This window comes from Astatotilapia calliptera, chromosome 5 (assembly GCF_964374335.1).
Source record: "Astatotilapia calliptera chromosome 5, fAstCal68.1, whole genome shotgun sequence".
NCBI lineage: Eukaryota > Metazoa > Chordata > Actinopteri > Cichliformes > Cichlidae > Astatotilapia > Astatotilapia calliptera.
In genome coordinates this window covers 31,083,774-31,099,685 of record NC_137426.1, presented here as the reverse complement: position 1 = coordinate 31,099,685, position 15,912 = coordinate 31,083,774, and the positions used below count along the sequence as shown (strand labels likewise).

The window sequence follows — 15,912 nt, the reverse complement described above, 5'->3', positions numbered from 1 at the left end:
GACTATATATAGATGACATTTAGTGCTGAATGAAATGGCTATGTAGGAGTTTAAATTGGTTTATCCACTCAAAATCGGGGACAAGCTGGAATCTCAGTGACCTTGACATTAAGGTCAGGGCAGAGGTCAAATTTTCTGAAGATCTTGTGAATGTGATTACTCCAGAAGGGGATCACTTAGGATTCACAAAATGATACCACAGATGGAGTTTGAATCCTGCTGACATCCACGTCAAGGTCAGAGGTCAGCTTACTGAAAATCAACCAAATCACCACTGGGTTTACTTTTACTGTCTTCCTGTTTCTAGCTGGGAAGAATGGTAACTGCGGGTGAGAGAACATTATTATTATTAGTAGTAGAAGTAGTTGGAGGAGAAGGAGCAGTACTTAATGTATGCTAGTTGTCCATTGATGTTCCAATATTGTGATCAAGTTCAACGCCTTCGTTTTGCGGAAGCGCTGCTCAGTTTGCATGAGTAAGTTCGCCGTTTCTTTCTTTTGTTGTGAAAAGCTTGAAGCGGAAATGTCGTCGTTATCGTTGCCCGCCAGAGGCAGAGGAGTCGGCTGTCTCCGGTGCAGACGATCGAAAGATGGAGCGGACAACGCTGCTGCTGCTGCTCGGACTCGCTGTGTCGTGCCGTGCACAGTTTGCTCCACCCACGGTGAACATCAGTCTGGATGAAGATCCAGCAGTGCGATGGATGCCTCTTGCGAAAGTCTTCGACATAGACTACGTGAATAAAGCTGCTGTAGAGGTCATTGAGTAAGTTTGCCAGAAAGTATGCAACAAAAAAGTGCCACTTGCGAACTTTATCTTCGAAGTGGGTTTCGGGGGGTTTGAAGGGTTACTTCAAACATGCCTCTGTTTCAGCGCAGATTACAAAATCCGTGGTTTTAAATGTGGTTGGTGACGTATTGCGTTAGGTTGCTCAAAGCGATTAACATGTTTAAAGTACTCGGTAATTCTACATCATTGTTTGCTTGATCTTGTGTAACGATGCGATTTAAAAGCGATCTTCACATAATATTGCTACCGGAAGAAAGCAGGGGTCGCTCTCATGAGGTCCGCCTGGCAGATTTTCTGAAGTTTTTCTTGACCTTTTGTTTGCGACAGTACTTACTATTTTTTTTATTTAGGTTGTGCAATCAAAAAGTGGTTGCCGGGAGGCGTAGGCAGTCAAAACAATAACTGCCTATGCCTCCAAGCAGTTATTGTTTTAACTGACATCAACCTCATTGGCAGGAGAACCAGGCTTACAAGGAAAACTGGGTTTCTATACCCGGTTTTTACCAACGTTTCAATTCTGTGAAATTTTAAGAATGCATGTCAGTATTAAAAGTTGCCACATTATGTTTTAATTAAACCTGGGATCTGTTTAACATGAATGACTGGGTGGCCGGTAACACTGATGTTATAGAGTGTTACCAGAGTAAAAGGGCAGAGCAGCTAGTTGTTACTGTTTTATTACTTTATCGAGCACACACCTGTAAATTTATGACTGGATGTTGTGAAAGGCAGTTTTATTCAAAGGGGGGAAGTGGGAGTCCCTTTTACATGAGGTGTCTTCAAGGTTGTGATTGCTCTCACAAACACGTTCACACTTACAAGTAAAGATCTGCTAGTATACTTGTCACCCATCAACTGTCAGCGCCTGCAGCACCTCTGTTTTCCTGATAGTTGGAAATTCGAGCAGCAAGAATCCAGTTAAACTAGAAACTGCTTTTCAATTTTAGTATCATGGTCCTTTGAATGTTCTTGGATTTGTGTTGATTCTTTTTGGTTTCACTGCTGCTTTAGTGCTCTTAGCTTCTGATAGTTGTCAGGAGTTTTTTGGTTTATGTTTTGTTTTCATCATCATTCTGTTCATTTGGATTTTGCTTCTTGTTGCATTTAGAGGTCTAGTTAATGTTTAAGTCAGATTCTTGGTAATGTAACAAGATTAGAATTTTACGGCTCTGGTCTGGTGACATTACTATCTTCCTGGGTGTGTGTTTTGCTTTATGTCTTATTTAAGTTTTGGTTTCTGTCACGTTTTTTTGTTCCTCCTTCTGTCTGATCTTTCTGTTAGTGATATATTAACATGTTCAGTGTGAACCCTCTCGTTTTGTGGGCTGTTTCCTGTTCTTTGTTCTTTGTTCTTTGTTTCCTGTTCCTGTTCTTTGTTCTTTGGCTTTCTCTCGAGCCATGTTTCGGTGTTATTTCCCGTTTGTCCAGTTGTGGTTGTTACTTTTGCCTGTGTCTCCTTCAGCTTGTGTTTATCAGCCCCGGTCAGCCCTCTGGTTTTGAAAACATTTTGTTGTGTCCTTTGTGGACTCTATTATCAGCTATTATCTACAGTGGTCCTGAGAGATCAAATGTACTGCAGCTTAAGAAAACACCAGCAAATAGAAAAAGGCTGTAGAAGAACAAAACACAGTGGAAGTTGAATAAGACACAAAAATGTCTCAAAAGCTCACAAAAATAAATGAATACAAAAAGAAAAGTTCACAAAAAAATGTAACTTTTTGTGCGTTTGTTTTCTTCTGTTGTATTTATTTCACTTTTGTTGTGTTCTGTTTTGTCTCCATAAACCTCTATTGCATTTTATTCAGCTTTCACTGTGTTTTTTTGCTTTTGCAGCATTTTTCTGTTGCCTGGTGTTTCTTTAATTTACAGTATGTTTGACCCCTTAGGACCACTGTACCCAAGTGTACCCCAGCATTTGGGCATTTTAACTTAATCGTGATTTTCATACATAATACAGACTTTAATAGAGTAAACTGTAAAATTGAATTTTGTAGTCTGCTTACTACCTGTTTTTGGGGGGGGTTGGATTCTTAATACTTAGCTCTAACATATAACGGTTTCCAGTGAAAATCGAAAACTTTATTGATTCGTTGACTTTATTGACTTTATCGGACTCGTGTCTCCTTCATTTGCCTGTGATCTAAAAATAGCAGCAGCCCTGCGTTCCACAGGCGTATGAGAAAATTAACTTGAAGGGGAGGACGGACAAAATGTAATCATAATGGCTTTTGATTTCCTTACGCCACACCACTTTAAGCTACATGTAGTTGGTGTATTAGAAAGTGGAAGATACTGATGCGAGCAGTGCCTAAGCTAAGCAATGCACTGTAGTGCATGTATGTAGGGAACCACTGTTAGCCACTTAAACACAGGCTGCCTGAAAAACGCCAAGGCAGTCAGTCCAGGGGAAGCATTGCAGGCACTACACACAACTAGCTCTACAGCAGAAAAGCAGAGTATCTTCAGAGATTGACACCATCAAACTCGCACTATGTTGCTTTGAGACACCAAAACACAAAGAGCATTGAGCCTCACAAAGGATTATTTTATGTACAGTGTTTTTTTATTGTGTTTTTGTTGCTTTTTCCCCATCCATTGTTTGAGTAGTTGCAAAGGACAACTCACTGAAACCCTCACAGCACAGATTAAACTTAACCTTCTCTCTCATTGCTTTATCTTATTTCTTCCTTTGCTGTGTTGTCATGTTTATCTTCCACTACATCTCTGCTGACAGGGATTGCAGACCAACATGCTAAAGTTGCTTTGTTTGCTCCAGTTCCACGATTCCAAAATGGTTGCATCATGCAGTCAAACCTATTGTGATGGCCCTGGAAAAGTACGTTCCTCAGCCATATGCGGGGGAGATCCGCGGCCTGGCCTCACACTTGGGAGGAACGCTGTCCGATGTCATCCTGCTCAACTTTGCCTATGAAGTATCTGCGTATGTGTGATTTTTAAATCCACCTAGACATTTGTAGTGAAGCCCCACAGTGAGCACACTAAACAACTTCATCCACTTCCAGATTCTGCACAAGCATCGTGGCTCAGGACACAAAGGGGCACGTGTACCACGGCAGGAACCTCGATTACCCGCATCCTGTTCTGAAGAATCTGACTTTTAACGCAGTCTTCCTCAAGAATGGAAAGGTACATCATGCATTAGCAGGTGCACAGCTAAAGTAATTACGTAGCAACTTTAATTTTTCAGACATTAAATCCAGTTTGTGTTTTATTGACACACCATTTCAGGAGGTATACCGTGGAACTTCGTTTGCGGGCTATGTCGGGCTATGGACGGGACAAAGCCCTAACAAGTTTACTGTCTCAGGTGACCAGCGAGGTAAGACCACACATGGCTGTGGAAAAGGTAGCATCTTCATTTTTCTTCTTGTCTCCAAGCTTGTTTTTTTCCTAAGGAACTGAACACTGGTATAACTGGTGGAAGAACATCGTCTCTGCTTTCCTGTATAAGAGATCCCCCGTTAGTTGGCTGGTGAGGGAGGTGAGAAAAATTAGTGTAGGGAAAAAGAAAAAAGAAAAAGTTGACAATATGCGGAAGTGAAAGTATTCTTTGTGTGGCCTGACAGACACTGGAGGAAGCAGAGGACTTTCAGGATGCAGTCATGCGTCTTTCAAAAGTCCCCATCATCACTGGGGTGTATTACATAGTCGGCGGGGTGCGAGCCGGGGAAGGGGTCGTGATCACCAGAGATCGAGAGGGCCCTGCTGATATCTGGCCTCTGGAAACTGCAAAGGGAGGGTAGGTGAAAAAAAAAAGATCTGAGGAGGAGGATGGAAAATGATTGTATCGCTCAGTAAGCATTTCAATGTGTGTTTTGGGGATTGCTTTCAGATGGTTCAGAGTGGAGACAAACTTTGACCACTGGCTTCCTCCTCCTGCTAAAGATCATCGGAGGTGAGTCATGTCTCATGATGAGCAGGCTTGCTGTGTTGCTGCTGCTGTTATTACACCGCTGCTGTGTGCTCATTTCTTAGAGAAGCGGCTAACAAAGCTCTAAATGCTACTGGCCAGGCGCACATCAATATGAATACACTCTATCAGGTAAGTCAATTAACCTCAACCTTGGTTCACGAAGTCACACTTCTGGTAATCGGAGACGATGTATGGGCTTATAACTCTGTCTCTTCCTCCAGGTTTTGTCCCTGAATCCAGTGTGTAATGGGTAAGAAGGACGTTATTCCTGTTTGATGCCCTTATTTGTCCTCCAGCAACTCTATAAATGCTGGTGTTGCTTAGATGGGATAGTTCACTTAGTGTGTTCATCACATACTTCCCCTTTTCCGACTTCAGCAGTTATGTCAGTGGGCCCTTCGTTGACATGTAGCACATACACTGTATTGCCAAACGAATTCGATCACCCATCCAAATGATTGAGTTCAGGTGTTCCAATCACGTCCATGGCCACAGGTGTATAAAATCAAACACCTAGACATGGAGGCCGCTTCTACAAACATTTGTGAAAGAATGGCTCCCTCTCAGGAGCTCAGTGAATCCCAGTGTGGTACTGTGATAGGATGCCAGCTGTGCAACAAGTCCAGACGTGAAATTTCCTCAGAATTCAAAATTCCACAGTCAACTGTTAGTGGTATTATTAACAGTGTGTAAATGATTGGGAACGACGGCAGCTCAGCCATGAAGTGATAGGCCACGCACTGTTGGGATTGTGGGATCGTTGTTTAGAAGTTGGGCTCAACTCTTTACTTCCAGTGAAAGGAACTCTTCATGCTCCAACATACCAAGAGATTTTGGATGATTCCATACGCCCAACTTTGAGGGGACAGTTTGGGGATAGCTCCTTCCTGTTACAACATGACTGTGCACCAGCACACAAAACAATGTCCATGAAGACACGGATGAGCGAGTTTTGTGTGGGAGATCTTAACTGGCCTGCACAGAGTCCCGACCAAATCTGATAGGACACCTTTGGGTTGAATGAGAGTGGAGAGTGCGAGCCAGGCCTTCTCATCCAACATCAATGTCTGACTTCACTGACATCACATTAAACCCTATGGATTAAGAATGGGATGTCACTCAAATTCATATGTGTGTTAAAGCAGAAGAGTGAATACTTTTGACGGTATAGTGTAGCGAGTAGATTACAGAGAAACAATAGCTGAATGAATATCTCGATGTCTATTTTTCTGCTTTTTAAAAAATAAAACCTCACGCAATGAATCGCATTAAATAGTGACCGTCGTCTGTCTTAATATCCTCCCAGAATTACTATTTACACGACAGTGATGAGCGCAGCAGCCCCTGAGAAGTACATCACACTCCTTAGGCTGCAGGTAATTCAGTTTACACCTTAAACATTTATGCTCAATGAGGCGGTGATAATGTCAATGAAAAAAAAAATATAACATTTACTCAATTGTCTCTTCAAATCTTTTTCAAGGACTGCAACAAGACAGACTGAGCTGACAGAGGTGGAGCAGTAAAGGACGCAGACTCCTTTTTCTTGCGGCAGGCGGCGATCTTCACGACTACTTGGAGGCTGCGCGATCAATGAGATGACAAGGGAATGCACCTGAAATATTCAATGACACTGTGCTAGTGCCTTTAATAAAATAACATTTGCTGTGATTGTTTTTGCCATTTTATGCACCTTATCTTCCAATAAAACGTGGCTTTATTTTAATTATTGTCCTTACTTTATAAGCATGACGAGAAGGACGCCCTGCCGGTTTCACGTCGTTAACTGCCAAGTGCAACAGATTATGCGATGCAGTGCGCTCATGTTGTTTGCATGTTGTTTGTTATTTAAATGAAAACCATGCACGCACACTCAAACCCTATTAGTTTGTGTTTCTAATGTGTCTATTCAGAAGGTGGCGGTGTACAGTTTTAGCTATCAGTTTATTGGTGTCCAGAACGTTTGGTCCTCTATTATAACCAGATCAAAGAATGGAAGGTGAAGAGAAATGCTTTTCTAGTCTTGTTTTTTGTGCTGATCTATCACCGCATAATGTGTAAAATGTACCTGCAGGGCGCACTTTGAAGTGCACATGTTCATGTTCGTTACTAAAATTAACATTACCGCGCTAGCGAGAGGTTGCGGGTGGAAAAATCAGAGTCAGCTTTCATGTTTTGGTGACCCAAAACATACTAAAACCCTGGTGCCAGCTGGAGGAAAGACGCCTATGCTCTAACCTTTATTCCAGAGAGTTGATCAAGATCTGCTAAATCCTGAGATAAGACACGCGAAAAATGATAACTTCTGCATTTCCAAATAGCGCAATAGTGAGTCATCTGGCACACAACAAGCAAATTCACATATTTCTAAGTTAAAAAAGGTGAGCCCAGCAGGCTTAAACGTGTGAGGAAACACACGCATGAGTGGAGGACGAAAGAGTGCGATCACAGGCACACACATTTGTTTATTAAAATCAGACGGAGAGGAGACTGTGGAAAGGCTGGGAACAGAACTGGGCTTGCTAGATTATAGTGAGACAACTGCATTCAACGATGAGGTAGGAGAGAAAAGAGGATACGAGGGATGCCAAGCTCATTTTATGTCACCGGCCACATACAGCCCACTTTGAAACCCCCCTTTCTGTCAGTGTAAAGAAGTTTAACTACTCATTTAATTGATGGGATATCGTCTTTTTTTTTTTATAATATAAAAAGTGTAATTTCAGCAGTACGTCTTACTTTTTATTGCACGATAAAGATGTGCCTCTGTAGTAGATGAAAGAAATCTGTCAGCGTGGTTCTTTGAGCTTAAATGTAAGAAGTAAATTTTAAAATACAGAAATTAATTATTTTGGTTTAGTATGAATGCTCACGGGGAGGTCTTTATTGATAGGAAAAGCTGTAAGCCCTGTGAAAGTACAGTTAAAATTAAAAAAAAAAATTATGTCCTCCTTCATGATGATGTTATTTGAGTCTTTGCTGGGCTGATTTTGCCCCCTGGGCCCTCTGTTGTATGATACAGTCATAATCAGTAAGGCTGAACACTGGGGAAAGTAATGTTTTCGTAACTACTGTCAGGTGTCATAAACAACAGAGCACGCGCATGTTAGTCACAGGAACTTTGACTGTGACATGATACAAGGAAAGAGTAGCAGGAGTAAAGATCATACCGGAGCAGGAAGGGCATCACTGTGCACCAGACCTGACAACCTGGACAGGGTTTCTCCAGGAGATGGCAGTAGTGCACCACATAAGGTGCCATTAAAACCCCTCAGAAGAAGAAGAGAATCACTTCTCCTGTCGCCAGGATCACATGATATGACAAAGCAGCTAGCTGCTTCCTGTGAACGCCGCTTCCCAATTTCCATCCTGACGGCCGCATAGACTTGCGACTACAGTTTCATACGAGATGCTGGCCCTTATAAACAGGCTCTTGGACTGGTTCAGGTCCCTCTTTTGGAAAGAAGAGATGGAGCTTACTTTAGTGGGACTTCAGTACTCCGGAAAAACCACATTCGTCAATGTGATAGCGGTAAGCAGCTGACGATTGCGAAGTCGCACAGTCACAGTGCGGGCCCAGGCTGTTACCTTATATAGGTCGCAGAAGGAGGTTTCAGTACGTGCTGTGTATAACTTTAACTTGTCTGCATTTCTACACCGTAACTTCTAAAGACAATGCGACATGGCTGCTTAGCCGGGTCGCAAAGCTACAAGTGTACCGCAGTAGCTGCAGCATTAGCTGCGGTACTCCCTGTCGTTGTTTTGCTAGCTGCGGTGACGAACTTGGTTGGTATGATATGCGCTTACGTGTGAAACGGTCATGTGAACGGAGCCGTCAGTGCTTTCGTTGCTGCCAATGTGTCAACACAAGCGGTATGTCGACAACACGGGCTGTTATTTGGTTTTGAACACAGTCTGCCTCGTCATGTTGCTAGCAGGGTGTACCGGGGACGACGACACTTGAGTAATCATGGCTGCAGGCTGCCAGCTGCGAATACTTGCATAGTCTGTCATCAAAATATTTCCTAATCTTTCAAAGTGACATCCTCTAAGCTAACAAGAGCAGTCCTCCCACTTTCGTTTGAGTTGTATTTTTATGGCTTGTTGTCATGCAGCAGGCAGCGTGGACGCTATAAAAGTTAACCCCTCACTTTGTTGTTGTGTCTGACAGTCACAGTGACAGCTGTGGGCGGATGTGAGGTTAGTGATGATTCCACGTTTGATTGTGTCATTTTAAGGTCTCGAGCCATTTCCCCTCACACATTGATTGCATACATGACAGTTTAGACCTTTTTGCATATGTAAATCTGTTGACCTCTTATACATTTTCCTCGCTTCTTTCTAAACGTACAAAGTTCTCACTGCTGAGTCATGACCTCAGTCGATGTAAGACTGTGTTGTACTGACCAAAACAGTTTCCCATTTAGAATTAAGGTATTTGGTGCTTTAAACCTGTGGAATGTGTGATCACGGTGCAAAGGTTGGTATCAGAAAGCGTGGTTATTACAGGAGGTATGTGAGCAGTTTACACATTTTTGTTGTTTTGGTTCTCTGTTCCTGCATGTTTAGTTTGAAATAATAACGTACATCCAAGTGCCACGTCATAGTGTGTCAGAGTTGAGGGCTTCAAAAGTATTTGGATTCTTGGATATTAAGTTAAAAGTGGCCAGGCTAAAGATGTGAATATACATAAACAAAGGACAATGAAAAGTCTGTCAAAGGTTGGTTGTTGGGCATAATCACCAGGTCAGGTGATCACATCTTGTGGCTGCATGGGACAAGAATGCTCTTCAGGATGTAGACTACATAAATGTTTTTTTTTCTTTGTCAGTGGGTGAAACAAATCTTTGAGATCAGAACCTCATGGGACTCAGTACAGAATGCAACCTCATGCTAAGCATTCAAAAACACACAGATTGGGTAAAGCTGTGAAACAAAGTACATTGAAAGGCAAGTGTGAAGAAAGTGGGAGACCTTGAGAGCCAAAGCATACCACCCCTCATTTGGAAAGCCTGATGGTGCTGTTATGGTTGCCTGGGGAACTGGCACACTGACATTTATTGATGATTTCTCTGCTGTCAGAAGCAGCAGTGTTAATGTAGAAGCTTATAGGAGGATTTTTGTGTTTTTTAGATCCCACCAGTTTCACTGGACCTCTATTCATAATTAAATGTAAAGAGGTGCAATATCCATGCCTGGCTGAGTCACACCTGATCTCGATGACTGGCCAAAGAGCAGAGTAAAGAGAGAAAGACCTTGTAGCAACCCAAAGCTGTTAGCTGCAGTGAAGGCCTGGGAGAATCACCAGGGAAGATGCAAGCAGTGTGCTTGTGTCTGTGGGTTCAGATACTGGCTGCAGTAAAGTTTGTCTTCATGTAAATGTGTCCAATTTTTTTATTTTTTTTATTTAACCTTTAGACCATTTCCATCCAATTTCGTTTTCCAGTGATGCAAACCCACTCCAATTACAGCTGAAACCTCATGACTTTATTCTTTCGCCATTATTGTATTTCATATTGATTGAGCTGAAACAAAACACGAAGCAGTCCGATTACTTGTGATGTGAACTTTGTGCTGACACATAGATGGCACCATCTTATGATTCATGTAGTTAAAATGGCAAATGCTCAAATTCAGCTAGAAGAAAATAACCCTTGTAATTCAATTATTTCCTAATTTAATCGTGCACAGAAGTGACTAGTGTGCACAGTGTTTTTCATGTGGCTTTTAGATCAGATTAAAGCATGCTGACTTCAAAAAGGAAGCATGCAGTCTTGACTAATATGAGATTGTCCTTTGTCTGCTATTTGTCTCGTGCAGTCAGGACAGTTCAGTGAAGACATGATCCCCACAGTTGGTTTCAACATGCGGAAGGTTACTAAAGGCAACGTGACAATAAAGGTAAGCTAGCAAAAATGGGTATGCAGCTGGTTGCTAAGTAAAAATGTAAATGGGACTATTTACAATGTTTACAGATAAAATGGTGTGTGTGTCGTTTCTGACTCAATTTTGTGCTTTCTTGCGTCAGATATGGGACATAGGTGGACAGCCCCGCTTCAGAAGCATGTGGGAGCGCTACTGTAGAGGAGTCAATGCTATTGTGTAAGTGTGTTGCCAAAAAGGTACAACATGTTCCCTTTGTGGCTGCATGAAAAATGTAGCAAATTGCACATTAATATTCAGAAATGCCTTGTTTCAGTGAGCTCTAATTTGATTATCTCTCCCCATCCTTAGTTACATGGTGGACGCAGCAGACCGAGAGAAGATAGAAGCTTCCAGAAATGAACTGCACAACCTTTTAGACAAACCACAGCTACAAGGAATTCCAGTAAGAGACCTCTTGTTAATTTTTATTTTTTTTTTAAAAACACCAGAAGCTTGTGGTGTTACAGCAAGCACTCGATGATCAGGATCCAGTGACAGTCACAAGCAGTCATTAAAGTCATAGTTAGCAATTGCAGAAAGCCATTAGATGCAGTGACTCAGGCTTGATGATGTTACACTTGTTGGTAATATGAAACAGAGCTTGAATTATGGATGTATTTTTTATTTTTTTTTTCATTGAGTTGACGGAGTGCGATTTGATGAATCCATAAGATTTCCTGCTTCCTCGACTCAGCACTTCACGCAGGCAGTTTATTTTGCCTTAACAATAAAGATTGTGTGATGGTTGAGGCATCTGAAGAGAGAGATGCTGATACATTGCTGCATTAGGTATTGATCAGCCCTGTCTTTCTTTTCCAGGTGCTAGTCCTTGGTAACAAACGAGACCTACCCAATGCACTTGATGAGAAGCAGCTTATTGAAAAAATGTAAGAAATGAACTCCTGCCAAATGTTCTGTTAGTGGTGTTTTTACATAATAAGTGTCTACTTGACCAGTGTTTGATGATTCCTAATAACCCCATAGACTTTTTCTAAGATGAGCATGAAGTACAAGTTTGAAAATTGAGGCCACTGCATTCTTTCTGATAGCCAGCAGGGGTCCTTGTTTGCAAAAATATATCATGTACAGAGGTCCATGAGAACATTTCCATACTCCTCAATTGCTGTGACCTGAGTAAACAATTTTCTTATGAATTTATGATCCCCTCACTAGTTTCATTAAAATAATTCAATCCACTTTCATGTAAAATTTGTAATTTACGGTCACAATTATTAATTTGTATGATAAAGTAGGGTGTGCTTTAGGGCGGGGCTTCACACTGTACATGCGTACAGTGTGCTTGGTTTCTCAGTCAGATCTACCTCTTGCTCATCATGGTTCAAGAAACCAAACCAGGTCAATTCTTGAAAACTGGACTTGAGAAGTTGATGGGTAACATTGCAGTTTATACAGTCTATGGGATTTTTTGCGAATGTCAATCTGTAAGATAAGCTAGTGACTGATGCGGTGGTCACGTGTCCATGGACTACTACCACACACATTTCTCACTTTCCTCATTACAGGAATCTATCTGCCATTCAGGACCGAGAGATCTGCTGCTACTCTGTGTCCTGCAAAGAGAAAGACAACATAGGTAAGTATCGGAGGATTTGTGGAAGTCATGAAATGATCATTCAGGGGTTTAAAAGAACTTGAATCAACTTAACCTTCATTTTCAGTCTCAGGTTAATGTCAGGCATTGTTGGCAGTGCTGTGACTATTCTGTTGAAAATGACGTTATCTTGGCATTATCTTTAATGCAGCATAACTGAAATGAAGCTCGGTATACACGGGATGTAGGCAGTTACATAAAGTATTTAGTCTGTTGATATGGATTATGATTTGTTCTCATATTCTAACCAGGTATTATTCTAGATGATAGAGAGGCATAGCATGCAGAACTACTCTTTATAGTTGTCAGTTAGGTCCTCTTTCAGCCTTCAGGGTGGATTTGGTTGATATCTTGTGGTTTCCTTTTGTCTGTCATGCTGATTAAAGTGCTGTGCAGAAGACAGCTTAAACAGCAAAACAATCTGATGTAGAAGGGATGAACACATGCATAAAGGAATAGCATTTATGATACAAAGAAATTAATAAAGTGAGCAGACCAAGAAATCCATTGTGGCCCTCATCAGTTTAAGTGTACTGCCTAATGCTTCACAGATAGTGTTTGCTTGGGTGTTAAAGATCTGTTGACTGTTCCTCCTCCACCTGCAGATATCACACTGCAGTGGCTCATCCAGCATTCAAAGTCACGGAGAAGCTGAAAGTAAAGCCCCGCCCTCCTCTCCCTCCCGGTCGCAGCTCTGGCCTCAGCCCCACTTTACGGTCATGGGTCCTTGACAGTCAACCCCTTCCACTGCCTCTGTGACGTATTCCAGCTCTCTCCGCTCACTACTGTCGCCACGCGCACCATCCACTACACTACCATAGATGTGTAGCCTCCCCCTGTACAGCACTACCACCACCCCAAAACCACCTGGAGTCTTGAAAAGTTGTCTCACTACTGTGCTAGCAGGTGGATTGTTCATACCCATCATGCCTTATCGCTCATCATTACAGACATGATGTGGGTCTGTGTACATCATGGAGTTTTTCTTTTAAATGTTGCAGTATACTGTTCCCCAGCTACATTAGGATGGAGCTCCTCTAATCCCACAATCAAACATGTGCTCTGTTGCCTGTCAACATTTGGTGTTTACGTGACATTGTGCGATTGTAGTTTTTAAACAGTTATTTGCCAAATGGTGATGATGATGATGGTCACTTGTGCTAAATGCCTTCAATTCCTGATAATCTCTTTAGCAATGTAGCCTGCGTTTTTATTTGCTGGTGTATGGAAGCACTGTTCTAATAAATGACTTGAATCAAAGTTTACACGTAACATAACGATCAATAGAAGGTAAGACTTTAAGTGGCGGCTGCGTCTGGGGCAACAATCCTGAGCAAAGTTTTAAGTGCCTTCAGCTGAGAGCGTTCCCGATCAGACAGTTATTGCCCAACGCACTTTTTGAAGCCTCTATTATAAACAAACACTCAGTACAGACACAGCAGAAATCCCTTGATTACACTTAACGCCGCCTCTCGACAATCTCATTCTGTTTTGTAATCACACAAACGCATTACGACGTCTGAGAAAAAGGCAGTGGCGGGCTAACGCTGAGGATGAAGTAATGAATGAGTGACGAGCGAGTGAGACAATGTTACATGTTTGGTTGCTGGGTACTTTGAAGCCTGCAGGCTGTGAATTCTTATGTAGCTTTTTGAAGCGTAACTTTTGCTTGCAGTTCTCAGGTCGTTCTCAGTCTGAGCGCAGCGTGGGCGTGCCCGAGTCTGTGTGTCCATAATCTTCTTGTTTGAGTTGGATAAGTGGAAGGCAGTGTTAGCTGTGATGATGGAGCACACTGAGAACAGAGGGCAGTCTATGAGTTCAGAGTGTTGAATGCTTGATGTCGTCCATTCTTTGCGATACTCTTATCCGAGTCCTGATGTCTGATTTTCTTTTTTCTTGCTCTTGTGAAAGCCTTAGCAGTCCAAGGACAGTACTGTGTCCTCAGAAAACGACATATTGATTGACGAGCAGTGTCCTTGCAGCGAAAAGACAATGACCCCCCACCCCCCGGTTAAAGAAAACAAAAAGTATGAGCACTGTATACTATTAATCCACCCCCTGCTTGGCCAGTACATCACTATGAAATGTCTTTTTCTTCTGGTTTTCTATGCCCCCCTCCCCCCAGTTTAAAGTGACCTATTCCTTCTGCTCCCATATTTGTATGTAGGCCTGCTCGGCTCGTGTATTTCACTGCAATACCGTCGACAAGTCCATCACGCTCCGTCGTCTCACATTGTTTTTCAGCGTCTGTTGGAAATCGTCGTAATCATAGATGTCGATTGTTGGGACCACAGCAGCGGTGAGGGGCTGTATAATCTGGTGACTGTATGGGAAATTTGGGGAAAGCTTTTGTTAACTGTGTAATAATCTAGCCTATTTGCAATTTGTATGTGCATGTGCTCAACTTATTCACATTCAACTGCAGACTTTGTAAATAAGAAGTTGGCGTTTTTATTCCAACAAATGCTCTGTAGATGTCATGCATTCTTTCCCTGTGATTGCTAATAAATTTGTTTTTATTTTTAAGGATTTCAAGTGTGGCATCACTTATTTTGTGCGTGTGTGTGGATTGTCTATAAATGTTTTGCCACTAGATGGAAGCAGAGGACTTTGCAAAGCTGGAGGTTTAGTGTTTCTTAAACACTCCTAGGTTTGTCAGAGGGTTTGTTCTGCTGCATTGTGCTGTGGCTTTCCTCTGCCCTGGGACTCTGGAGTAAACTCTTAACTCAAAGGTTATTTCTTTGAGTCGTCCATAGCACTGGAAATATATATTTATTATTGGCAGACATTTAGAATGAGACAAAGTGTATGTGATCACAATAATCATGCCATATTTTTCATCTTTCATTCAGTTAAATTTGATTTTATTTACATAGCACTAAATCACAACAACAGTCACCTCAAAGATCTTTATATATTAAGGTAGAGACCCTACAGTAATAGAGAGGAAACCCCAACAATCAGCTGTCCCCAATGAGCAAGCACTTGGTGATGGTGAGAAGGAAAAACTCCCTTTTAATGGTAAAAATGGTAAATGGCCTGTATTTGTATAGCGCTTTTCTAGTCCCTAAGGACCCCAAAGCGCTTTACACAACCTGTCATCCACACATTCACACACTGGTGATGGCAAGCTACAATGTAGCCACAGCCACCCTGGGGCGCACTGACAGAGGCGAGGCTGCCGGACACTGGCGCCACCGGGCCCTCTGACCACCACCAGTAGGCAACGGGTGAAGTGTCTTGCCCAAGGACACAACGACCGAGACTGTCCAAGCCGGGGCTCGAACCGGCAACCTTCTGATTACAAGGCGAACTCCCAACTCTTGAGCCACGATCGCCCACATAGGAAGGAACCTCCAGCAGAACCAGGCTCAGGGAGGAGTGGCCATCTGGCTGAAGGAGAGGAGACCCTGTGGAAGAGAGCAAGACATTAATAATGACTAATGATTAAATCTAGAGTGGTGTATAAACATACAGTGAGTTTAGAAGAAACACTCTGGGCTGGTGGCTTCCCATGATGCACTAAATATAAGTTTTATCAAAACAAAGTTTTAAGCGTAATCTTAAAAGTAGAGAAGATTTGGGAACTGGTTTCACAGAAGAGAGGCTCCTATATAAAAACAAAATAAAACTCGATCCCCCTAATGTACAAAAG

At 42.2% G+C, this 15,912-nt stretch overlaps 2 protein-coding genes across 2 annotated transcripts; both read left to right on the top strand.

Moving 5' to 3' along the window:
* Positions 1–507: 507 nt before the first annotated feature.
* On the top strand, positions 508–6,446 carry LOC113022924 (N-acylethanolamine-hydrolyzing acid amidase). The gene is made up of 11 exons (XM_026168861.2): positions 508–762; positions 3,563–3,727; positions 3,810–3,933; positions 4,036–4,126; positions 4,203–4,288; positions 4,374–4,546; positions 4,640–4,702; positions 4,783–4,849; positions 4,942–4,970; positions 6,027–6,096; positions 6,204–6,446. The coding sequence occupies exons 1-11, from the start codon at positions 590–592 to the stop codon at positions 6,222–6,224; spliced, it is 1,062 nt and encodes a 353-aa protein (XP_026024646.1). The 5' UTR covers positions 508–589; the 3' UTR covers positions 6,225–6,446.
* Positions 6,447–8,007: 1,561 nt separating this feature from the next.
* Positions 8,008–14,786, top strand: arl8bb (ADP-ribosylation factor-like 8Bb). The gene is made up of 7 exons (XM_026168859.2): positions 8,008–8,252; positions 10,541–10,621; positions 10,749–10,822; positions 10,955–11,048; positions 11,465–11,532; positions 12,169–12,239; positions 12,863–14,786. Exons 1-7 carry the CDS (start codon positions 8,130–8,132, stop codon positions 12,910–12,912), a joined length of 561 nt encoding a protein of 186 aa, XP_026024644.1. The 5' UTR covers positions 8,008–8,129; the 3' UTR covers positions 12,913–14,786.
* Positions 14,787–15,912: the final 1,126 nt, after the last annotated feature.

Bases quoted from the DNA above. Each gene is read 5' to 3' on its own strand.
- LOC113022924 (XM_026168861.2), top strand. From the start codon at position 590: ATGGAGCGGACAACGCTGCTGCTGCTGCTCGGACTCGCTGTGTCGTGC. The intron at 3,728-3,809 runs GTATGTGTGATT...ATCCACTTCCAG, and splicing joins TTTGCCTATGAAGTATCTGC to ATTCTGCACAAGCATCGTGG. The intron at 4,289-4,373 runs GTGAGAAAAATT...GTGGCCTGACAG, and splicing joins TTAGTTGGCTGGTGAGGGAG to ACACTGGAGGAAGCAGAGGA.
- arl8bb (XM_026168859.2), top strand. From the start codon at position 8,130: ATGCTGGCCCTTATAAACAGGCTCTTGGACTGGTTCAGGTCCCTCTTT. The intron at 8,253-10,540 runs GTAAGCAGCTGA...TGTCTCGTGCAG, and splicing joins CATTCGTCAATGTGATAGCG to TCAGGACAGTTCAGTGAAGA. The intron at 11,533-12,168 runs GTAAGAAATGAA...TCCTCATTACAG, and splicing joins AAGCAGCTTATTGAAAAAAT to GAATCTATCTGCCATTCAGG.